This window comes from Sturnus vulgaris, chromosome 3 (genome assembly GCF_052056855.1).
Source record: "Sturnus vulgaris isolate bStuVul1 chromosome 3, bStuVul1.hap1, whole genome shotgun sequence".
In the NCBI taxonomy this organism is placed as follows: domain Eukaryota; kingdom Metazoa; phylum Chordata; class Aves; order Passeriformes; family Sturnidae; genus Sturnus; species Sturnus vulgaris.
This window is the reverse complement of record NC_142245.1, coordinates 62,587,335-62,612,889: the sequence shown is the minus strand read 5'-3', so window position 1 is coordinate 62,612,889 and position 25,555 is coordinate 62,587,335. Positions and strand designations below refer to the sequence as shown.

Here is a 25,555-nt window from a genome sequence, read left to right as displayed (position 1 = left end):
ATTAAGCAATTTGCTTTTAACCAGTTGGCATTTTCATCAGTCAGCATATCCAAATGTTCATCTGTACCTTCCTTAATTCCATGTACTATATCAGCATTTCCTGTATCACTAATGCCTTTCTGCAATGAGACTTACACCTCAGATTGCCCTGCTGTTTCTTCAGGCAATTATGTACTGCCTGTCCTTCTGGCAGGCACACTGATATCTTCCCCACTCTATTTCGGTTTTGAGAGTAACATCAAAGCACAGTAAGTGCCTACTGCAGACTTGATGATTTTCTGTGGAAATTTTAAGCTCCTGGTATTTTTCAAAAGAAATACTGAGAATATCAGGAAAAGGCCAGTCCTTTATTAGCTTGGGCTTCAGGGTTTCTAGTTCCTCTAACCCCTTCCTGTTGGTTCATTCAGAGCCCATAGTGTACCCAGCATCCTGGTCTCCAGCCAGCAGTGCTTGGTTTCTTCTGTGGGAAACCCCAGGATGTGAAGTGGCATGGCACATGTGTAGTCTTCAGCCCAGCATAGTATAAGGTTGTGGATAGGCTTTCCAGAAAATGGTCACAGGGCCCCAGATCCAAACACAGCTATAAGGATCTCTACAACAGAGCAGCAATACAAAATCCTTCACCTTGGACTGTCCAGCCAACAAGAAAATTAAACTGCTTGACACTTGCAACTACACTCTGCTCCAGCTTTCCCCTAAGATCCTAGCAGAAGACAGATCCTCTGCTGAGGTTTGGAATACATGCTGCTGGGGAAGGCAACAAAAGCTGGTGTGTAACTTGAGATGTCCCTGCAGTTCCCACTCCTTTATGCCTGTGACCTTGGCTTCAGCTCACTGCATGAGAGCAGAGCAAGAAATGGAGATGAGTTTGGAAGAAGCAAGGAACAGGAAAAGGCAAGCCTGTTGAAAGCAGTACAAGGGACTGGGGAACCAATATCATAGAGGTTAGGAGTGGAGTGAAGGGCACATGAAAAGTGTAGCATGAGAGGACCCAAACACATGGGGCTGGGGGAAATCAGTGCAGACGTGATTCTTGGAGAAGTGAGAAGCTGCAGCACAAGGACTTTGAGGGACTTGGCTCCCACACACCTGATTCACCAGGCGAGGTTGTGGTGGGGATGAGATTTTGAGACACTTTAGGAAATTGGCCACAATGACAGTATGGGGGTGGTCCTCAGTTTGTAGAGCTGTACTTCCAGTCTTCCCATGTTATTTATTAGGGACTTACAAAGATACTGGAAAATTACAGGGAGAAACAATAGATAGGATGTGGGGAAGGAGGGGGAAAGAGAGGGTGGAAGGTGATAATCCAGAGAATGGGAAACATTCTCTTCTGTGGGGACAGGAAAAAAGGGAGGAAGCACAGGCATAGCATCAGCAACCACAATGCCGCATCTGTCAGAGAGAAACCATCCCCCTTATGTTTGCATATGCACATTTCTGCGTCTGCTAATGAACCTCTTTTTTCTTCTTCATTTCTAGAGTCGAAAGATTGTAAAGTCCTTAAGTCTGCTATAACCTATTCTTTCCTGGCTGTCCAGTGTGCATTTTCTAATATGCTTTTGTTTAGGAAGGTTAGTTTCTTGCTACACAGCAGAAATATTTGTGTTAAATCTACTCTATAAAGGAGTCAAAAATGTGAAAAATGCTCCAGAAGCAGAAAAGAAATAGTTATGAAGAAGGAAAGGAGACACTACAGAAAAACTCATTTGCTGAGAAATGCAGCTTATGTCTTATCAACTTAATTCCAGATAAGTCTTCATTTTACTGTGAAGACAGATGTGATAAATATGTTAATAGCAGATTTCGATAGCTCAGTTTGTAGAACTGCAAAGCCAGATGGAAGTGATAATTTTTCTTTCGTTTTAATTTTGAAATAAAAAGCAAGAAAGCAAGAAAGTTCTCGGTATCTTAACACTATAACGACTTTTGAAAGGATAATGGACCTTAGCACAAAATGACGATTAACTATCATGCCCTGATGCTCCTATTTTATTAAATTCCCGTTTCCTTGGCTAGAATTCTCTCAACTTTCTTGCCAGAGATGAGCAGATTACTGTTTGTGACTGACTTGCCTGGTTCCACATTCATAAAGTTATTTAGCAGCAATCCAGCTGGTGGATATTTTACTGATTCTACTGTTGCTCAGATTCGATACATGACTAAACAGATCATTGATAATAGCATTGGATGGAGCTAACCTCTCTTACTCCTTATCAGGAGTGAAATACTGTCTTTTTGTCCATTAAACAGTGCCCTTATGGTCTTTGGAGTGCAAGGCTAAATTGTGACTTTCCATGCATTGATTAAGATTGTATTTAGCAATATTTGCTCTGGATCCTTTGTTTCAATTTAATAAGAAACCATTGAGGGACATAGATTACCACCTTCTTAAACACGTAAGATATTTACTGCTTGAACTGATAGGCAAAAAGAAAGCTAGAAAACTTAACTTGCTTAAATCTTCTTGAAGGGGAAGAAACAGTACGTTTCCAAGCAGGTGAAAAAGGAAGTTTTAGGAAACTATTTTCAAGGAAGTAACTAAGTGAAAACTTGGTTTGTCACATTTGCAGTGGCGTTTCTGATACGTGGAAAAAATGAGACACATTTAGATTGTTCCCTTTATATGAATTTTCTTTTCAAGAAAGTGAGGTCCTGAATGAGTACTCCCACAGGAACTTCTTTCCAGGAACAACTGAGCAAGAGGGTGAGATGCTCCGTTCTCAAATTAGTAACATTAACTTCTAGGGTTTTATTAGGTCATTCTCACTTTCTAGATAAGCTCACAAATCAGAAACTGAATGACCATTTAGTTCTACAGGTCAGTTAAAACCCTCTCTGAAATTCATTCCAATGATTCTAGCAAAGAGAATGTAGATTTCTGGTGAATTTTATAATACATTTTACCATGAGACAGAGGATACAGATTGTTATGTCATTCCTGTCCTCAGCTGGGGGTGCTTGTGGGTAGAGGTATTGGCTATTGGATAAATATCTGCTATGGTCTAATAATATTAGATAGATATCTGCTGTATGAAGTATAAGATTATTTTCATCACTCAATACAAGCTATTTTTTTCATTTATTTAATTTATTCATTTTCTTGGGGGTTTTCTTTTTAATTCAATTAGCAAGTAATACAAAACTGCAAACATATGTGGTCTGAATGTTTCTTACACAAACAAAATGTTCATATGAGAGGCAAAGTCTATGCTGTGTTGTGGAACCGAGAGGAGAGATCCCAGGTTGTGGAAGTGAAAGCTGTATCAGCAGGAGCTGAGCCAAGTTAATTAGCCCTGTGAAGAGAATGGGCAGAGTGCTTGGTTAATGCAGCTGCATCACGTTTGAGAATTCATCTGCTGTCTGGACTTTGCTGAACTGTGCAGACATCCATGTCTCTGCAGCATGGCGCTTTGCACACAAGCAGAGGCAGTTCTCACACTCGTCTGAGGTTCCACTCCACGCTGGATGCCAATCTCACACAATCCAGTGACTCACATGACCAAAAGTATGCAGTGAAGCATGCAGTCCTGCTCCTGGGCTCAGAGCTTCCTTACCAAGGTCAGAGAACAGCAGGAAGAGACAGCTGGAGCCTCTCTGCCCTCACAGCCTTGCTGCGAGCTGAGGCTATCAAAGCACAAGCTGTAGCTAAAGGTGACCCACACTTGCAGATAATCCTCAGGTATTGGCAAAACCCACACAGATCTTAGTCTTCTGTGGGCCCATGCAGGAGCAGCATTTTATCCTTCAGCTCCAAACCAAGCAGAACTTCCCAACTGGTGTACAAGGAAACCATTCACCACTCTCCAGCAAGCAACCAGATCTCCCCAGGCACCAGGCAGGGAGCTGCCTGCGGGAGGAGCGTGGCAACTCATGCAGCACTAAAGCTTATCCCAGGCTGCCACCTTGTCAGGATGAAGTTCAGCTCATTAGGACGCTCATCTGTTATTTATGCAAATAAGCCTATGCATAGTCACAAAATATGCAAAGATGGCTATTTATCAGTTTGGCACAATTTCTGACTTTCTGAACCCTCAGACATTCCTGATACATTTAAAAAGAAAACAAAATCTCCCCTAGCGATGCAGAGGGGACAAGGCAGAGCCTAGCTTCTACCATCCACATCTTCTCAGAGGATTCATAGTGCTCAGGATAGAAAAGATAATGCATTCTGCGCAACTTTGAACACAGTATTTTACAGCTCAGGATGTTTAATATAGTGAATAAGAGATCTCCACTTGTTTCACCTTCCCAGGGGAGGAGATTTGCAATATGCATAACTCCAAGCATTCTGACTACAGGTTATTATTTATTTATAACAGACACCTGCCCCCCCAAAAATTAAAAAAGGTCTTCTGAAACAGTGTTTAAATTATCTCCTTTGTCTGGACAGCTGCAGTCTGAGGTTGCTCTCACTCATGAATGTGCAAAAGAATCTCAGCTCATCCCTCTTCTGCCCTTACGAAATACCCTCTTCTCACCTTATGAAATTATCTACTGCATGATCTGGAGTCAGCATCCATCTGCTTTTCTGCACACACAGCTGTCAGTAACTGGAGGAGGTTTGAATCCTACTGACAAGAGTACAGATTGACCAGAAACATAGCTTTAGGGAATTTTCCCCCAGTTCTTTACCCCTGGCCAGTACCAGGGTGATTGCTCGACTGTTAGCTCCATGGACAAGTTGCTTATGTATCCTTCCTTGCACAACAGGATGTCTTATTTAAGGTGCTCAATGCTCATTGTAAAAATTAGAAGAAAAGACATTTCTGTAATAAAGGCAGGAGAAAATGACACATCCTTTTTTTCGTAGTACTCTTATCTTAAGGAGCCACCTTACCCATTCAATTCTCCTACAGACTGTTGTAACTATCTCCCAGGATCTATCTGGAGCTTCGGACCTGCATGTAGTCTTGGAATTGGGGAATGAGAGGAGCAACACCTCCAGCAGACAAAGAGAGGTACTCACAAAAGCTGCCCTTTCAGAATGGCTACAATTCAACTTCAGTTTCATACCAACACTCAAAAAAAGAACTTCCTCTGAATCTCCCAAAATAATTACATGAGTTACATTGTATTTAAAGCATAGCAATCATAACACAGGGTACTCAGTCCACCCTGACATCATGATGATAATCTCATCAGGAGAGAGAACAGTAAGGGCAAAAGCAAGAGAACTCTTGGGTTCAGATAAAGACAGATAATAAATGAAGGAAAGAGGAGAAAAAAACGCAAAACCACCACCAACTCCCACAAGCAGACTGCTGTCTGACCAGCCTCTGAGTTATGGCTGCCTTACTAGGCAAATCACCCCCTCAGTTTTTATTGCTGAACATGGAATTATGTGTCATGGAATATCCCTTTGGTAGCTCCCCCATCTCTGTCTTCTCCCAGCCTCTTGCCCAACCCTGGCCAAATTTCTTGGGAAAGACTGGGAAATCAAGAAGACCTTGATATTGTGGGTGCATGGTTGTAAAATAGCCAAAAGATTGGTGTGTAATCAACCCTGATTAAATAAAAAATGCAAAAAATACTTTACAGACCGGTGTAAAGAAAATCAACTCCACCTCAGTCAGACTCAACACAAAAATTAGTGAACAAATGCATTGTCTTAGTTAGTTAAACATGAAGAAAATTATCCTAGAGTGGGCACTTCTCTTTTAACATCAAGCTCTATTCTAAAAGAACTGCTTTATTTTTTTCTTTTTAAATCCCAAACCTATTTCCCACTTGGGTGAGTGCAAAACAATGAATTCAAAAATTTCAATACAATCTGTCTCTCTGTGAACTTAATTCTGCAATTTCCAGCTGAGCAAAATTATCTTTACATCATGAAAACATATGCTTCCCCTTAATAAAGATTTAAATACAGGCACTTCAAATCTCTCCCTTCACTTTTACAATGGTGCAGTAAAGGATTATCCATGCAAAATTATAGAGCCAAGATTTCTGCTGTGAGTCTGCATGGTTCCGTTGTTTTTCATGGATCAATTAACACACACTGGAGATTTTAGCCTTTCCTGTCTGTAATGGCTAATTTGCCTATTACAGGGAGCTGAGAGCCATCTGTGTACATGCCATAAGGATACAACAGTGAAATGAAGACTTTAAACCCGCAGAACATGACCTGTGGTTGTAAGGCATTCAAAGACAAGGCGGGATTCCTTACCTTTGGAGCCTGTAGCATGTCAGACACACCTTCCTTAGGCACTGCAAAAGTAGGTGGTGGTGCTGATGGCTTTTTGGGAGGCCTGGGTGGTGGATGAAGGGTTAGGTTTTCATATCTTCTCAACATGTAATATTCCTCTTCGCTCACCTCCTCCACTGTGGTCCTAGTCACAGGCGGTACAGCTGTCTGGACATCTTTGCTGAGCAAGTGGACCAACATGTTCAAACGATACACAGGAATCTCCCAGCTCTCCACTGGACTGCTGGCACTACTGATGAGCAAGTAAGAATCTGTGATTTCTTCTTCAAACTGCAGACCAGGAGCAGCAGCCAAGACATCCTTCTCGATGGAAAGGTCCCTCACGGACACTTTGACATTAAAAGGCAAACGGAATTCTTTGCAAATCTCAGAAAGGTGATACTGTTTCTTGTCATGAATCACTTCCACAAAGCCACCTTCCATGTACATAGGGAGGAGCACTTTTTTATATGAATCACTTAGTATATGCTCACAAGCTAAAACATCTATGAGTCTCTTTCTCCCCTCATACAGAACTTCACTGGTCTGGCGTTGCTGAACTAGAAATTGATCTCCAACTGAAACAGAAAAAAGCTCCTTATGAGGAGAAGTAAAGGCTTTAGTTGCTACAACGTGAAGATGTTCTTTTTCACTTCTTGCTATCTCTAAGTCATAGGCAGTTGGAAACTCCCGAGGTCTTCTCTTGAACTTTCCTTTGTAGCTCATAGGGATTAAATAACGTTTTTTGGAGGAATCACTTCTCATCTCAGAGGCTAGGACTCTTGCTGCCTGGTACTTTTTGTGGATGACAATCTCTTTCCCTGTAGACAATAATTTATAAGGCTTTTGGCTTCCTGAAGGCCCTTCCATTATCTCAGCAACCATAGGAAATTCTTTGCTTGTTCTCTCAAAAATATCTTCCAAAGAAAGTGGCTGAAGGAAAGAGCTAGTATCATAACAGTCTGTTACATCCTTGACCTCAACATCCAGATCTGAGAGGATATGAACTATGTCCTTTCGAACTGAAAAGAAAAAGAAATATATTGGGTTTTGTTTTCGAACAAATTGAAATAAAATACATGCCCTGTTGGCCAGATACTAAAAGTACCTTCTCTGAGGCATGTGTGTCCATGTGCATACCACCAACAGGGCCAGCCAAAGTCAAATTGTTGTAATTTAAGAGATATGGTAATCAGATATGTATGAGACCACAAAAATGAAGAGAGAGAATAAGGTGTGCAAGTGAGCACAAAGTTTAAGTGAAAGAAAAGACTAGTTCACTGTTTTCCCCACAGCACCTCCAAGTTTAATCAGTTGTTTATCTTCTCAAACTCTTGGGTGCGAGCTGTATTTTTATTCTTTTATTTCATAGCAGCTTAGAGTTTCTCTAAAGAAATGAGTGGAAAAACATTTTAAATAAATAAATAGCACTTGGATCCGTTAACAACATATTGCTGCCGTGGCCAGACTGGGAGAAAGAAGGTATTTTGATATTTATAAGAATGATTAAAACATCTGTAGTTATTAGGAAATACTGTCACTTAGCAAAATGGAAAAGCCTTTGGATAACTAAGAGTAAGTTATTCTTATGAATTAAGACATTTTAATATTATGTTCCTCTCTGGAACTGTTGCATCTTTTTCTGCATCACCTGGTTTTATTCACTATCAAAATGAGCCAGTGAATTTAACAACCTGACAGAGAACAACAGCTCTTTTACCAAAACCGAACTTACAAAATTTTCAATGCAAAACTTCCAAGAACAAAGCTGACTACGTACTTGAGGCTTGTTTAAGAATTTGGCTCCAAGCCAGTGACACCACAGATCGCTGACCAAGGCAGTAAAATTTAACAAGCAAATAATATTGAATTACTCTCTTCAATAAGACTTATTCTGCATAGACCTACACAAAGGGATAGTATATTCTGGATTCACACTTCCTTGTAGCAGGGCCTAGCAATATTTTATACTGAAAAGTTGGTATGAGATTTATTTTATATGATAGAATTCTATGACAGTGATTCCAGTGGTGTTTGTTCCAACTCGCCTTTTGTCACATTGACACCTTGAGGTGATAAACATCCTAAGCACCACAAGGGAAAGATAACAAAGGAAAATAACTGGTGAAAATGAAATTTTCTATGAGCATTTGTGATAGTTCCACACACATAACTTGTTCATTATTAATAATGAGAAATATAGAGGATTCCTGCTCACAGCCTGTGAAAATGTAATCAGTTATCCCAGTTATCAGGAATCTCTTTTTTATAGTGGATAGTATTTCTCATACTTTATCTTGTGTCTATTTATAGTTCTCCTAAAAATGGTGAAAATCCATTTTTCATGGTCCACAAGAAAGTAGTTATTCATGCACCATGAAGCCTACTTTTCAAGTTGCTATTAAATAGTTATTTAGGACATATGCAATGCTTCTTAAATCTTGAGAACACCATGAAACTTAAAAACACAAATACAATCCTTACTGGAATAACTGATTGGAAGACAAGTGGATACCAAATATTTCTGAATCTTCTGAAGGTTTTCCAGGACATTAAATTCCTATTGATTCTGCACATATATCTAAGCAGATATAGCAATACACCTGAGTTAATCGAGCTTCAGGAGATGAGCTAGATACCTGAATCTAGCTAGAGTTACAGCAAACAGGGTACTTTATTTTTTGTAGTTATATGCTCCAACCTTGCACATTAAATCACATAGCAAGCACGGTTGAATATCTTATGATAAGCATATAGCAACTATAGTATATTGTGTTAACAGTCTCTGTCCACTTTTATTTCTTTCTCTTTTGTCCATTTGATTACCTAATTCAACAGAGAAATGCTAAATTGTGAAAAGATTTCCTGCTTAATAGCCTCATGAATGGCACATTTCTGTTAGGATTCAATTTCTATGGAGCTCATTGGTTTGCTTCTAGTAAATGCAACAAACAGCAAAATCTCAAAAGCTAAGCTACTATCCTGCAATCAGAACCCAGCTGTATCAATGTTTTGGTGGAACAACTAGTGCCATAGAAATTGTGAAGTTTTTGAAAATAAAAGCTCAGAGCAAAAACTTTTAAAGATATTGGTTTTCTAATCTTTTTGTTTCCTCAAACCTACAGGTTTCAGAAATTGTCCATGAGTTTTTTGTATTTATCTTCAGTTGATATTTTTTTTCTGCAACAGAATAAAATAACATGATTTTCCTTTCCGTGACGTCTTAATTCTGAAAAGTAAATTATAATTAAGTGTATTGTGACACGTATGTCCCTATTCTTTTTCTACCTCCTAGACATAACCATGAATGATGAAGTGACTTCTCCATGGCTGAAGTCTAAGACATAAAGAAAGAGAATCTGGGAACTGAACAGAATTCCTAAGCTCAATCTTTTTACTATGCAATATATTTTCAGTGAGGATTTAACTGTAGTGATCAACAAAATGGCAACAGAAAGAAATACAGTGTAGTGATCTGAACTAAGAGATGGTAAAGAAATACTAAATGAAATATTATTTTTATCTTTCTCTTGAAACTAACATTAGTGGCAAATATGGATAAGGAATTTTTAATGAACTGAATCTCTCATGGCTATTTTAAGGAAATGTTGTGTATTTAAGGGTACTTTTGTACTTTGCTACACCAAGTTTAACAGAACACTAATTTTAATTCCTACTTACATTTCATGACTGCCTGAACTTCATAGACAGGCATGAGAATCAAACAGCCATCAAAATTCTCAGGAAGTGGACTAGAGGAGTCACACATATGTAAAGTATTGGAAAGTTTAACAATCCGGTGTCTACACTTAGGGATTTTCCATTCTGCAATCTCTTTTAGGGTGTATATCTGGTCATCTTCACACTCGTAGAATTCTCCTTCTTGCGAAAGGGGCAGAGTAAAGGAATGAGACTGGTTATTTCTGACCACCACACAGTTCACAGCCATTGTTCCATGGACTTCTTCCACTGAGTTGAAAGTGATCTGTTCATCATGTTTGACAGTGAAGTTTGACAATTTTATATCCTTGGTGCTGTAGAAACAAGGATGGCCAAACCTTGTAGGCCCAATAGAAACTTTTCTTGCAATTTCTTCAATGCTGACATATGGAGTCTTATCTGCCACAACCTTATAAAGACCTAAGAACAGAAAATTTGCATTATAAAAAGGAAAATACACAAAGCAAGTCATGTTAAATTTTAGACTGTGAATGTTAAAAATGAGGAACAAAGCACAGCAAATAATTCATAGATGATAGCTCAATTGCTAGAAATACAACTCTATAGATGTAATATCAGCCGCATGGTACAATGTATAGGCAGCTGGAATTAACCCTTTCTGCCGTGTATCTAGTTTTGACATCCAGCATTCTTAGTCCACAGTAAAATTTTTCTTTGCTACAGAAAAAAGAAAAATTATCTTAAATTCCTGTCTTCTCAGAAAATCAGCCTTTGAGAGCAAAATGCAGATGTGCTATGAGGAAACACAACAGTAATGTGATCAGTTCATGCAGGATAAGTTTCTTGTCCAAACATCAGTACTATGTAACCTTCCACACACAGACTGGAATTCCTACAATAAGTGTGTTTAAAGCTACATCCCAAATGAAAGAGTAGCACCTACAGATAAGAAAAAGCAAATAGATTTTAGTGTATCTGCTAGCCCACTCCACCAGCTGGATTAAATCAAAGTCTGGGTGTTGTAGCCCTCCAGCCATCACAAGGCAATTAAAATGCTGAAGTTCTGCAAGGCAGAAGCTGTATCTGAGCTTCCCTATCTCCTAGGGACATTATTATTTCATGTTAATCATGCCCTTTGGATCTGTCTCATTAGGAGTTTCCATTGCAAGAAAAATGTGTACATTTCTATATTTGCGTGAGGGTTTTCATAAAAGAAGATGAACTGGAGGGTTGAGAGGACTAAAAAGCAGGTCTTAGCTGAACTGTGTGATTCAGCTGTCTTCTCCACAAGGCATGGCAGCATTGTGAATGCTGCCTTATGGAATTGCAGAGCAGCTTCCTGAGACAGACATTGACAAAGGCTTGCTTTCAAGTGAATATAACTGAGAATAGAGGTTATTTCTAGGCCAAGTTTGCTAGTCACAAATAAACCAATAGCTACAGCTACAGTGACAAAGAAGCCAAGCTCCCTGGGGGACACTGCACCTTTTCTCCCTTTGTCAACCAGCAGAAATCCTATGGCCTCACTCCTCCACATTATTGACTCCTCTGGACCACTGAGAGGGCACGTTGTGGTAAAGGTATATTCCTGCTTTGGCTGTTAAGGAGGAAGCATGGGATCGGGAATCAAGGAGTCTGGCAGCTTCAAATCCCATGAGTAGTTTATGCCATGTCTGCAAGGTTTTAAATGTCCTACCCAAATGTCCCCAGCCAAGTGCAGGATGCCCCAGAAGAAACCTAGATTTCAGTGAGGTGGGATATGCTGCCAGAACACATAGTTGCTGTTGGATCTTGGGAAGTCACTAATTTCCTTTGCTAGACCTCCTCCAGTTGCAGAATTGTTTAACAAATTGGATCAGGGGATACTGCTTCCCTTAAAAATAAGCAAGATGCTTATTTTCTTCCAAACTTTTTCCCTTACTGACTTTCATTACTGACCATAATCAACACAACTGAGGGCCCTGCATGGTATCAGCGTGTCCCTAAGATTGTATGTCTTTAGAAGGATGTATCAAATAATTACTTCTATCATAACAGACTTTCTTAATTTTTTTTTTTACGGGGTTGTGCAATTCTGACTACAAGATTGCTGTGATTCTAGTTTACACTAGCAAAACTCTGTACTTTCATTAATTAAGGTTCTGTCTATTGAGTAGCTTTCAACTGAATTCAGCGCTAGATTGGGTGACTGGATTGTTTGGTTCTGGTTGTCCCATGTAGCCACTAGTAACTCTGGGAACTAACATCTCTGAGGGCCTGTAAGCAGACTAATCAGTAATAGGCTATTTGATCTGCTGCAGAAATAGTCATCAGTTGTGCCAATATCACTTCTTTCTGCAGTTCTGTGCCTTCGCAGTTGTCTGTATGACAGCCAGCTTTTCCTGTGTGAAATCAGTACCCTTGTGTCAATGCATCCTCTACATATATGTCCTCACTGCAGGAAAACTTGCAGGAAATCCTCCAGGCTTTATCCTGGGCTGCAAGGAAAGCACATGTATGAATGTATAAAGTACAACTTCAACACACTTTTCTTTCCCACTGATATTTGTAATGTTTCTCATTGCCATTTTTAACACAATTATTAGTAAGGAAATTATCTACCACAGTCCTAATCACCACTGGACCATGCCAGTGCAGATCAACACAAACAGGTTCATCAGGATTAAGAAAATATAGCTGTGACAAGGCACCAGTGACAAACTGAAACTGAAACAGTGTTCTAGTATCATGCTTTGCAAGCACAAGAAAGATATAATTTCCTGGCGGTGCTGGAAGAAAGCAAATAGGAATATTCTTCATTAAAAAGGATATTCAAAATACTTATGTCTCAATGGCAGTAACTATGCTTACCCATCTGTGATACAGGAGCAAGTGTATGCACTCCACAGGCCCCCTCGAATTGCATTGAAAAGCCTCCATAATTTGTGCTAAAAACCACTTCCAGTCTAAAATATTTGCCAACATACTGGTATGAGAAACATTCTTCTCCTCTATGAGTTTAACAATAGTCTCAGGCTACTAGTTTTGCTGTGCCTACAAAGTTATTTGGAAGGCAAATATTTCAGCAACAAACCGATGAACATCCCAGATTGTCATCCCAGGTGTCATATGGAAACATAATTATCAGATTTCATACAAAACTAGACACCTGATTATCCCCTTGGCCCAGGCAGACTGGCTTTGTCAAGGATGGGAGCAGAAAAATGTTTGCCTTCTGTTCTGCTGGTTTTCTTAATTTTGGTGACAGAATGCTTGCTTAGGCAAAAGAAGAGCCATGTGGCCTTGCACAATTAGCTTCTGTATTGATAAGATTCCTGACATGAAGGCACCTAACAGCCACCTCTGAGTGGCTACGAACATGGAAAGTTCCATATGTTTCTCTCTATATAGAACATAGGTAAATATATAAAAGGTTATTTTAGTATGTTGGGTGGAAGTCACTGCCATATTCTGCCATGGTATCCTCTCATAAATGCTCTCCTTGATACGATATATATGTATAAAAACCAAAATAAAACTGCAAAAACCACCAAACAATATTATCTGGAACAATTCAGAGCCTTATTAAAATCACTGTGAATCAAATTGCAAAAACAAATGTTTTCCAAATCTAAGATAACAAGGAAACCTCCAGGAGGAGGAGACAGATGGCAAGTTTGAGATGCTAAAATTTGGACATTTTGAGGTCAAACAAAAATATTTTTGTACTTTTTCATAAACCATAAAATGACTGAATCAAATTCACTTAGACTTTCCCAGGAGGTCTTGGTGGACTGTAGCGGGGAAAGACAGATGGAAATAACAAATTTGGAAAAAAAAGTCCATCTGTTTTATCAAGATCTGGCATTATTGCTCCTATAGATATACTTTCTAAATGCAGTCTGGTCTACAACCAAACTGTACTGATGTCCAATGGTTTGGGGGAAAATAAAACAGTCATACAAGAACTATATGCATATACAATAATATCACAGGAAAATATAACCATTCCACTCCATGAAGCCTCTGTACCTAGTGGCATTTCATTAGGTGGTCTGCCTAGACATAATGCAATGATTAGTAAGCCCCAAACATCATCAGTCCATCTTTTCAAGAAGTTTTACTAATTGGTGTGCAAGTTGAGACAGAGAGCATTTGAGAATCTGAGAAAATTATTTCACTGGTATGGGAGAGAAAACATAGCCAAAGGATCACAAGACTGAATGTGCTATGGGAAAACATGTTTTGATAGAAGGATATTTTTACCACCTTTTTACAGAACAGTACATGTGGCTCTCTTTTATTGGCTGTAGTGTAAAATGTACCACCCTGGAGCTTTATAGACTTCCTATTTTCAGTCTTAGTTAGAGTCCTGAAGGAAAGGAGTATTTTACTCTCCCCCACAGAAAGCTGAGAAAACTGATAGTTAGGCTTGCCTAGTAGAGTAGCAAGCATCCCTCAAGAAAAAAGAAAAGCAGAACAAATCATCTGTCCCAGACTAGCAGTTTCTGTTCCCCAGATAAGACAAGAGATTGGGAAGAGCACAGTTTCTACCTTCTGTGGAGATGACTTAATTGCTATTCCTCTTTTTCTCCACCTCCAACACCCACTCTCTACCTCTTCTGCTTCAGCATCCCCCTCCCCTCATCCTGTCCCAAAGGCCAGCTTTCCCTCATCTAATACTGAGACGAGCCTAAGCCCTGTTCTTCCACGGATGTGTTGCATGGTCATTGACAAGTCTCCTGTCTTTTGACTTGCAGATGTACTCAAAGGGGCAGTCATACTTAGCTCTATGTCTGTCAGACCACGTAGGAACGAGCAGCAGCAACAGCCAGCGACCTCATGAGAACAGGGCCAGTCCAGTAATGTTTTTGGCAGAAGAAGGAATACAACAGAATGTAGTCATTTGTTCTGGCAAACAATTCAGCTGTTGTGCAAATTACCTGTCTGTTAATTTGCTAGTAGTGAAAATTGTAATTCAGAATGTGGTTAGATGTAGCTATTGAAGTGTCTAGAGTAACAGCAGACTTCTATTTTTTTACCCAGTGTATGAGCACAGAAAGAATAGCCTGGTCCTCTGAGGCATGAAAAAGAACAAATTAGAATGAGGATAAAATGAAATAACACAGATAGTGAACTTGCGGTTGCAGCGGTTTCTCTAATGCAAAGGGCAGATTAGGCCTTTATCAAGGATCTGATTTGCCAGAGCAGAAAAAAAGGGGTTCTGAAGACTGCAAATATGCTCAGAAAGACAAAGAGTAAGGCTCGTTTAAAGCCACTGAGTCCAGTTCTTCACTCTCAGAGCTGCTATCCCCAGAGTAACCCAGCTAGGAGCATCGCTCATCTGTGCCAGTATGCACCAGTGAAAGGATACGTGAGCCCATGGCACGCAGAAGAACTCATGGCAAAGGAAATGGAAAAGAGCATCAAAGCAAAAGATTTTTTTGCTTTTTTTTCAACACTAGAAAGAGAGCACTGTACAAACAATGTAAATACAGGGTCAGCCTCCTGGAGATCTGTGGATATTTTTATCGAATTAAGTCAAAGGCAGAGTAAAAAAGATCATCTGCAATTCAGTTCTGTGCTTTGTTCAGGAGATGGGGGCAAGCCATGTTTCATGCACAACATTTCAGTTAGAGATTAGCATGTGTATGTAATAAAGTGTAAAGGAAAAAGGTCAAGAAAGAGCAAGAGACTGGGAAATCTTGACTCTGCAGAGTGGAATCATTTGTCAGTTAAGAATGAAATTAGAGAAATGACAAATTTACATCTTACCAAATAGCTCTTGAATGCATAAGAATACATATACAGAGAAAAACAGGAAAGAGGTGCTCCCTGTTGGGCTAATAAGAAGTGTCATTATGCCCCTCTTCAGTGCTGCTTTTCAGTAATACCCATCATGTGGAGGATAATAATGATAAATTTCAGCAAAATGAACTCTGAATTTATTTTTCAAGTGAAATAACCTAGTTTTCTAGAACACTGGTTGGGAGAGTTCATAACTATGCATGAAAATTGTAGTGATTAAATCGAATTTGAAAATGTGCTCAGTAGGGCAACAGCATCCAAATGCCAAGCTGTAAAATGGATCACTTGAATGCAAATAAATCCCGATTCACCAGGTTCAAGCATTTGAAATCATAAGTCTTTCTGTTCTAACAATCAGGACTTTCAACATTAATAAATTTAGGATTACTTTTATCACTCTGTTGCGTTGGATATTTTAAGATTCAAATGTTCAACCTCATCTGCCAATCAAGATTTAGAATATATTTCTATTGGTGTAGGTATTTTAGAGATAGAAGAAATTTTAATAATATCAGAGAAACAGGGATTACAAGAAAAATGCAAAGTATCTTGAGAGTTCAGAGGAGAGTCATGTTTCAATATCTCTAGATAGCCATAGATAATTAAAAGGTCTTTGATCTCTACATCTAGGCCCCACTAGTGCTTGAAAATGGCATTCCAAAAAAAGTCTTTTAATAAGCGGTCATAGAATCATTCTGATTCACAGGATAAGAAAAACGTGAAGGTAAATTGAGGATCTACTGGGGGTGGGGGGAGTTATATATACACAACTATTTCAAAGAGAAATCTGTATTTTAGAGATGGCAAATAAAGGCATAGCAGAAGATATTTTTCTGTAGAATTCAGATGAAACATTTCATCCTCATGGACTTGTACATTTTATTTGTTTCAAGAACTGTGTCTTATCTTTCTCTGCAGAAAAAGCACGTATCAGCTTGGATACTGGCATATCCTAACCCCTACACATGCACGTGCACACACTCTGGCATACCCAGCAAGACTTCAGAAGAGCATCAATGAGGTTGTTAAGTCAAGCACTAAACACTAGAAAGCACTCATATTATGTTCCCCATGCAGCATCAATTTAATTTCCCATGTGTTTTCAGTACAATACAATGCTAATTAAATATTTAGGTGTTTGGTTTTGTTTTTGTTTTGTACAAAACTGTAGCCTCATTCAGTCCATTAGCTAGACTGATGGTCAAAGTGAGTCCTGGACACAATCTCAGACTCTTGAAGTCTGTTGTGTTCTGTGTGTCCTCTCTACCAGTGTTTCCTTTCTGCAGGTGTCCCAAAGCTTCTCCCCTAGACTCACTCCCATTCCCACAGCCCTCCTCATGCAGTTTTCCAGCTTGCTCATCTCCTCTCCCCAAGGGGCTCCCATTACCTCTGCTGCCTGCAAAACACCCAGGATAGGAAATGTCGTACTTGCAAACTTGTGGGTGGGTGGAGTCTTCCTCTGCTGCTGAAACTACCTGCACTTGCCTCCAGTCTCTGATCTTTGCAAGGAATATCTTCATCCTTCTGTCCTGCTCTGAAGTCAAAAACCATTTTCCTAACATAGTTTACCTCCTTCTCTTCCCACACCTGGGATAATCACATGAGAGACACACTTCTCCCTCTGTGCTTTATTCACTTCCCTGTTCAATGCTGCTGGGCCCTAACAGTAGAGGAACTGAGATGAGAGCAAACTTCAAAACTTAACTAATATGAAACATGATGAACTAGTACTGGATTCAGTATTTGGCCAGCTCTCCTTAACAAGGCAACATGAAAAGAGGAAGATATGGTTCAAGTAACAAATCAGTACCACACACCAAATTTCAAGTCCATCCTCCAAAATATTAATATATTTGGATTTCTCTATAGAACAGTAGAAGAGTTTTTTCTAAGCAGAAAAACACATCCATTCCCCTCTAATCCTGTTTCCAAGCATGGAGTAGCCACTGTGGCCACCGTTGTTAAAATAAATTATTAAAATAAAAGCAGTATTGAAAACAAAGTATTGAAAATATTTTGTACCCAAAATAATAAAATACAGATGTAGTAATGGTAAATAAATTACAGTTTGAGTACACAAAAAGGAATATTTCAGCTCAGACAAGGTTTGGCAAAGTCATAAGTAAATGAAAAAAGAATTTTGTTGTAATTCTTACACCAAGGGACTCCAAGTGTAGAAAGCATTACCACAAAGCTTTATAATATTAATAATTTCTATCCAGGTTTGAGAAAGGACTGTAAGAGTTGAAATTTAAAAATTAGTTGCCTGTGTCGTGTATCATCTGATAAAACTGTATTCTTGACAGCTGAGTTGTAACCTCAAATATCAATCAAGACAGCAAATCAATAAAATGAACAAAGGTGATTACTCAGGACTATAATTCCTCAAAAACATGTATGCATGAAATACTGTACCAGGAAAATTTAGTGGTAATTCCACTTTGGCCGAAAACTGGCTGACTTCATTATTCTCGCAGATACTTGCTATGAGCTTATTAATTTTGAAACCAATAACTTTAATGACTTCTTCTGTTGACAGGGAGCATTCATTTCCAAACATCTCATAGACAGAACCTGAAAAGAAATACAAAAGGCAAGAGAAGCATTATTTATCTTTTCCTCACTTTGTCAAATGTCTTTACCTCTTTGAGTGAAAAAAAAAATCTTAAACTATATGAAATAATACTTATCTTGTGATAATTGACCTAATTTTCTTTTACTTCCTCAGGGTCGTCTTGTGACTTCAGGGACCAGTCAGGTCTATGTGTACATGGTTCTTAAATGCATGCAAGGAGAACAAGGTCTGAAGAATGTACATTTCCAAATTATTAGACCAAATAGGTAGAGGTAGAACATAGGATTACCTGGGTTGTCAGGAGCTATCTCCTGAAACCAGCAGGCAGTGTGGCTCAGGTACTGAAGGTGCCTCCACACAGCACAGGGTAACATCCCATAGGAAACAACAGGCTACAGCAGGACACAAAAACCCACAGACCCTTGAAGGTGCCTAGGAAACATCCAAGTGCAACCAGCATTTGAGCTTCCTGTGGTAACAAAACACCTGAAGAAAGTACAAGAAATTGGAAAACTGGCAAATTAGCAATGGCAATCCCTGTCCTATGTTGAAACAAGCCTACTGATTCTGACCTGTCAGCAAAAAATTCCTTTTCTCTCTGTCATGTTCAGAACTTTGAGAAAAGGAGCAAAGCAATCCAGCCAAGTGTTTCAGCACTTCCTCAGCAAAACCTGGAACTGTATCTTCTCCTGCCAAAACCACTACTCCCTTCTCCATTCTTGTTGTGGTCAGCCTTTAGTATTTGAGAAGCAGATGCACAGAGAGAAGGATGAAGCCAAAAATCCCAAAAGACAAGTTATGCAGAAGAAGGAAAATTCCTCCTGGTCTCTGCAGGAGATTAGCAGAAGCTTTGGTGCATGGGATCAATTAACCATATATAAAGGCAGTGCAGTGAACACATGGTGTTCCATTTTTAGATGGAGTTGCATTGAACACAGAACATCAGAAATGTTGACTTTAATACTAGCTTCAATTCTTCTGTGCATTTCCTCCCAAGAACTAACCAAGATCTGTCCAGGAGTGATGTGGATGTTTCTTTTCTGAAATCTCATTTCAAAGTTTCATTTCCCTTGTGGTGAGAAACATTGTTCTCATTTCCACTCCCAATGCATTGGTGAGTGTATTTATTTGCTCTCCTACTATTATTGTTCGGCTACTTAAAATTCTTCCTAATTTCCATTTTCCTCTTCCCCAAAGGGTTCTCAGGGTTAATTTTGCCCTTTGCTTTATCTCCTCTGAGAAGACAGATTTTCCTTCACACAATTTCTCTAAGCCCTTTTTTATATCTTGTTCAGTTTAAAGCATTTTTATTTTTTTTTCCACTAACCTAGGTAAGCAGAATGGTAACAGGCAATGAGAAATATTTAAAACCTGAACTCTAGCTACATATTTGCAATCAATAATTGAGAAGGCCTGTACTGAAATATCATCATTGCTGGCAGAACTCCCTTCACCTGAAGAGCAGCACTCTTTACAGCTCTCCTTGTAGCTGGTAGAGATGGTGGGAAGAAAAGGAATAAAAAAAAAGCTTAGCTTTTTTTTTTTTTCCCACCCAGATGTCACACCAAAAAAACCCAGCCATTAGCTGACTGATCTTTCTAGTGTTCATTCAAGAACAATTCCAGTCCTGAATATAGCCTGGGCTGATAAGCATCTCTTACTGAGTCTGTGATCTATTTATTAACTCTGCTGCAGCACTTGCAAACAATAAGCTCTTGACTATCTCCTAGATCTCAAGAGAAGTCACTGGGAGCCCAGCCTGAGCATAACTTACTGTTGTTTTAGCCTAAACCTACCCAAAGCCTCAATAGAGCACCACGAAACATCAGGAGAATGATGGAGAGTAACGCTGAGCAACTGGTTAAGTGTGCTCTGTTGTGAATGCGCATCCAGACAAACCTATTGGTTTCTTGTGCAATGTTCTCAACAATTGAGATGGACGCATGAAAATCCTCAGCTTCCCTGAAGAAGATGTAGCTTTTTAACCCTCTAGAGAAGGAATCTTGATTGAAAAAAATAAAGTAAAAAACACACGGAAGATGCTATTCACAGGCTGGATGGGACAACATCCCCTGGTTTCCCTTGCTGAAGACCCTATACAGGCTAAAGGGGTCTGATGTACTTAGATTCCAAACTCACCTACCAGGCTTTCTGCTGCACACCAGGATGATGACTAACTCAGAGATATTCTGCATTATAGTGCCACACAAGTTTCAACCAGTGCCAGGTGAAGAAAGATGTTGTTTAAGCATGTCTTCAACAATTCTGGTACTGAGCAGAAGACCAAGGGAGCAGGTGCTCTTTAACGAAAAAGAACAATCTGGCTTTCTTATTGTAAAAATAGTGCATAATTGTTTGCTCTCTTCAGTCCCTTAGCAATTCAACACAGACTAACTCAGCTGTCTCTATGGAAATTGCTACAGCTCCCATCAGGAGGCTGGCTGCTGCTAATACAGATCATGAAGTGCCATATCTACTCACATTTTTAATATTTCCAGGTATAGTGACTTCACCATTTCCCTGGGCAGCCTATTCCAATGCTTAACCACTCTTTCAGTGAACATTTTTTTCCCAATATTCGAGATGACCCTACCCTGGCACAACTTGAGGCCATTTTCCCTTGTTATGTCACTGGTTGCTTGGGGAAGAGAACGACCCTCACCTCACCACAGCCTCCTTTTAGGTAGTTTTAGAGAGCAATAAGGTGTCCCCTTAGCCTCATTTTCTCCAGGCTTAAATTTCGCAGCTCCCTCAGCTGCTCCTCATAGGATTTATGTTCAATCCCCTTCACCAGCTCTATTTTACTTCTCTGGGCATGCTCCAACACCCCAATATCTTTCTTGTCATTCTTTCACTGCCACTCTCTGGGCTTGGCCATCCAGCCAGTTTTATATCCAGTGATGAGCACACTTGTCCAAGCTGTGGGCTGCCAACTTTCCCAAGAGAATGCTGTGGGAGACTGTGCCAAAAGCTTTCCTGAAGTCTGAGTAGGCAATATCCACAGCCTTTCCCTCATCCACTAAACAGAGCAGTTAAGAGGCTAAAGAGAGACCTAAAGCTCTCAAAAAACTGTTATTGGAGAATATTTAATGACTATTTTAGTCAATATCTGCAACAGAAGGATACCACAAAACCCCGTAAGAAAATTAAAATCAAGGCATCTCATTGTCCTACCATCAAAGAATGAGTATATAATCCACTGGAAAACAAAATACTTTGTAATACCACCAGTGAAGACCATAGGATAGTACTTTTCATTTGCAGACAAGAAGTTGAATAGATAGATCATATAACCATGGAATAATGCAGGTATACCACCATATTTTTCATCCAGTTAAAGACATCAGAGACCAACTTTCAACAGTTTATCAATTGTAAAACATATATTACGAGATTTATCTGAAATAGGCCAAGAGGTTGAATAATTATGAGGGTGAGAGGTTGGGTGGATGATTGCTAACTGACTGAGACCATGATTGCAGAAGCCTCATTTTTATTGATACTAGTATTTTTAAAAAAATAAATTAAAAACGAAAATCTGCCAGCCACATTTTTGGGAGTGCAATTGCACATACAGTATTGATTTTAATTACATATTTGTCTGCAACTAGATTGCTTTGGCCCTGATTTTAGCCCTTGCTTGGCGGTTTGCCTGGAATAATACAATGAAGATTACATTCAGACAAGAAAAATGTTACCTAGGCACTTGCAGCAAATATCTGTGCTGGTAAAAAGGAGCCAGGGAAACTGCATAGCTTTCAAAAAGGATAATAAAAGTTCTTTTTCCTTTAGAAGCCATGGTAATTAATCTTAAAACATTTTGAAAATTCCCACTTTGTGACAATGTGACCCTGAGAGATTTTACATCAGCTGTGTAATGCGGACCCCCTCACACAATAGATTGAAAAATGAAATCAAAATTAAAATGCACTTTTTTAACATTTATTTGTTGTTGCACAACAATAACTTTGTTTTTCCCACTCAAGTCACAAAGAAAATCTAACTCTTTGAAAATGTAAATCAAGTAACCTTGAGAACAGAATCTTTTGATTTGAGAAAATGCATGCAATATAATGCAAAAAAACCCCCAAACCAACATTTTAGCAGAACCCAGAATAAAGCAACTTATTTACAGTGATCAAACCATGCCCCTGAAGGATGTGATTAAAGATCTTGTTGCCTTTGAAAGAACCTTTTCTGGAATGTTACTTTGTTCAATAAAAAACACATTTATATCCTTTCATAAGCTCATCTCTAGTTTGACAATCTGTGTTATCAATCACTATGATCAGATCAAAGCAAGCACCACAATTGGTTCAATATCTTTTCCCTCCATCTTTCCTAAAATGTTAAGCAGCCACACCACCATCCTGCCTAACATAAGCCCTTTATTGGATTTATTTCTCGTTATAGGTACAAAAAGAGCACTTTTGTATTAAAAACACCAATATAAAATATAAATACAGTGAACACCCAAGATAGAGAATATCATTCTTCATGTCAGGGCATCTGACAGTACCACTGAGATAAATACTTAATAATACAATGTGAAACAAAGAAAAAAAAAATCTCAGTAATACATCCCTTTTTCTTCCCAGCAGCTTGGAGCTCCATTGGCTGACTGAGGTGAACGCCTCACTGATGCTGACAGAAAGCACTGCTCTCAATCAGGCCTGTGAGTAAACAGCAGAAATACATCACTGGGATGGAACTCCTTTTTGCCCAATGCCTCTGGGCAGTTTAGCATGGAGGGCCGGGGAGAGGGGTGCAAACGAGACAAAAGACTAAGGTGGCACAGAGGATTATTCAGCAGGGGTGAAGCTCAAGCCCAGGCTGGCTGACTCCCAGTCTCATAGCCTGTCTGCTACACGGTGCTGCTAAGCACTTTCAAGCACCCCTTATTTTTTCTTTCTTTCATTTTTTTTTTTTTTTAAACCAAGACCAAGCCTTTTGCCTAACAAAACCAAATTTCTTTGGAGGCCAAACACTAGGCATTGACTCCCTAGTCCCATGAGTTCGAATCCTTGAAGGAAAATATTCTCTCTTTCATGTCTCAGTAACACTCACTGAATTCATTGCAGCTGGCAGGCTGAGCAGTCTTTGAAAGGAGATCCAAAGAACCGGGAACCTGGCTGCTTAGCAGGGAGATGAAAGATCTCCCTATGTCTCCTGAAAGGGTAGAACTTTGTCCCAATGTCCTTTCCCCAGTGCTCCTTTCTCCACTATTAAGTTGTCATCAGTTGCCCATATGGGTGCAGTCTTGACTATCAGAGGTGACTCTGTTTCAGGGGTTGGCAGAATGGTTCTGCTTTCACGTAAAGGCTCCATCCCCTGGTGCAGCCATTCAGCCAGAATGACAATAGCCCATTCTCCCCTACAACATAGCTCAGCTGAAATCACAGTTTTATTAAGGCTGCTGCAGGCTCTCAAAGTAATATGAAGGGCATAATGGATCCATAATTAATGTCAATAAAAAAAGATATCATTCTTTATGGACATTATTTGAGGGCTAGCCAATTGTTCAGAGTTTATGCTCTTTGGCAAGAAAAGAGATCCATTTTAAAGTTTTAAGGAGGAGAGTTTTGCCTAATCATTTAAATCATTTTATACTCTAATTAAGCAGAAGGAAAAGCAAACAATTTCTGATGGGAAGACATTAGGTGGCTTTTTTTTTTTTATTCCAGCACCAAAGACGCTCAGCAGCCAGCTGGATTTCCCCCACTAAACTCAAATAATCTAATATCTTGTAGGGAAGAGGCTGGAAATCATGCCCAGTGACAGGCAAAGAAGGAAGTATGCCCACCATCTCTCTCTAACCCCAGGCTGTGGGAGTGGCTGCAAAGAGGATAAAACACCTGTGTGGCTTTTATCCACTCCTCCTTTCCTACCCCCAGAAGGTTCCCCCACTGAGAGCAAGCGAGCCCAGCTCCCCAGTGCCCACACAGTGCTCCAGATGCCCCAGGACAGCAGCGGCCATGAAGGTGGTGTGAATTTGAGTGGAAAACCCTTTGTCAAGTGACAGAGCAACTTATTGGGCTTTCGAAAACTCTTCTCTCTTTAACACGTCCTAAGCCACAAAAATATTTACATTTGATCAGTTTGGGACACAAATCTTCCAAAAGACTCTATGCAAAGATGCATCTTATCTAGGTCATACCTACTTAGGCTGTGAAGGGTCTGATTTTTGCTAGCATAAAACCATCAAAAACAAAAGCTGTTAAGATTTATCTTTTGCCATATAAAGTCAAACTTTAAATGTCAAGTACTTTAAGCCATTTCAATCATAAGGCACTTTTTAAAAAATTACCTCTGTGATTTCTGATTTATTCCTTCCCTGATAAGTTTTATGGCCTTTTTTTTTTTTTTCATAAATGCATTCTTCTGGTTCTCATCTATCCAGAGGCTCACACACTGCATGTGGCAGCAGAGCTTTATGCATGCAGCACCCACTATAATGGAAAGAGCAAGTGAAATCACAGCTCCCAGTGAAACACTTTTGCCCTTTTATTTGGGTTTACCCAAATGAGTCAGAATTACTACAGCAGAGAAGACAATGCCCAAACCTGATTTTGAACAGCATTAGTCACTGTTAGAGCTGTTCATGATTTATTTAGTTTTATTCATTTTCTTTACAGCATTTATTATTTTGAATTTAATATGGTTATCCACATATATGTTCAAAAGAAAAACTACATTTTGTTGGATGAGGCTTAGGAAGGCTGCTCAAACTGAGTTACAGGATCAGAGTGTTGAGCACTTCACAGGTGCAGTCTAGAACTGGATGTTTAAGCATCTTCCCCTACTGAAATCAGAGCATGATGTCCCTTGTGTCATTACTGTGTGTCCAAGGGAGCTAACCAGAAACAGTGCACCTGGAAAAATGCCAGGTTCCTTCATGAACAGATCACCAGGTAGTTGAAGAAAAAGTTTTGTCACAAAAGCCCTGTAGTCAGAAACAGTGTGTGGTCTTGGGCTTGTGTATCGTGGGATGTTTATCCCAGGATCTTCCCTCCTATGCAATTTAACGTAGCTGTCCCTTCATCTTTCCAGAGCCTGAGTATGTGAAAATCATCTTGGTACTTTAATAAGTTTTTTATAAGTTCACGGGAAGGGAAACAAGGCCCCTTCTGCTGCAGACCTCCTCCTCACATCCCTGGAGCCCAAGTGCAATGACAGCTGGGGAGCTCTCTGCTACAGGACACCAGCACATTGAGGGAGCTTCAGCAAGCCAAGACAAGGAGTTGACCCCTGCATTGAGGCAAAACCAGGTAATTTGGGTATTCTGCCTACCTCCTGTGCCATCCACAGGGAGGCCCAAAACTGAA

General features: G+C 39.6%; 1 protein-coding gene across 2 annotated transcripts in view; it reads right to left on the bottom strand.

Moving 5' to 3' along the window:
* THEMIS (thymocyte selection associated) overlaps nucleotides 1-18,713 on the bottom strand; it is a 62,210-nt gene extending 43,497 nt beyond the window's left edge. Inside the window, exons 1-5 of one of the 2 annotated variants that reach the window (XM_088162837.1) lie at nucleotides 18,520-18,713; nucleotides 18,071-18,229; nucleotides 9,869-10,327; nucleotides 6,170-7,209; nucleotides 3,116-3,296 (exon numbers count right to left, since the gene is read on the bottom strand). In XM_088162837.1, the coding sequence (XP_088018963.1) occupies nucleotides 3,291-3,296; nucleotides 6,170-7,209; nucleotides 9,869-10,327; nucleotides 18,071-18,229; nucleotides 18,520-18,604 (1,749 nt within the window). In that variant the 5' untranslated portion in view covers nucleotides 18,605-18,713 and the 3' untranslated portion in view covers nucleotides 3,116-3,290. Of the gene's footprint in view, nucleotides 1-3,115; nucleotides 3,297-6,169; nucleotides 7,210-9,868; nucleotides 10,328-18,070; nucleotides 18,230-18,519 lie in introns of those variants that run through there. The other variant, XM_088162836.1, reaches the window with a different exon arrangement.
* Between the last annotated feature and the right edge of the window lie 6,842 nt (nucleotides 18,714-25,555).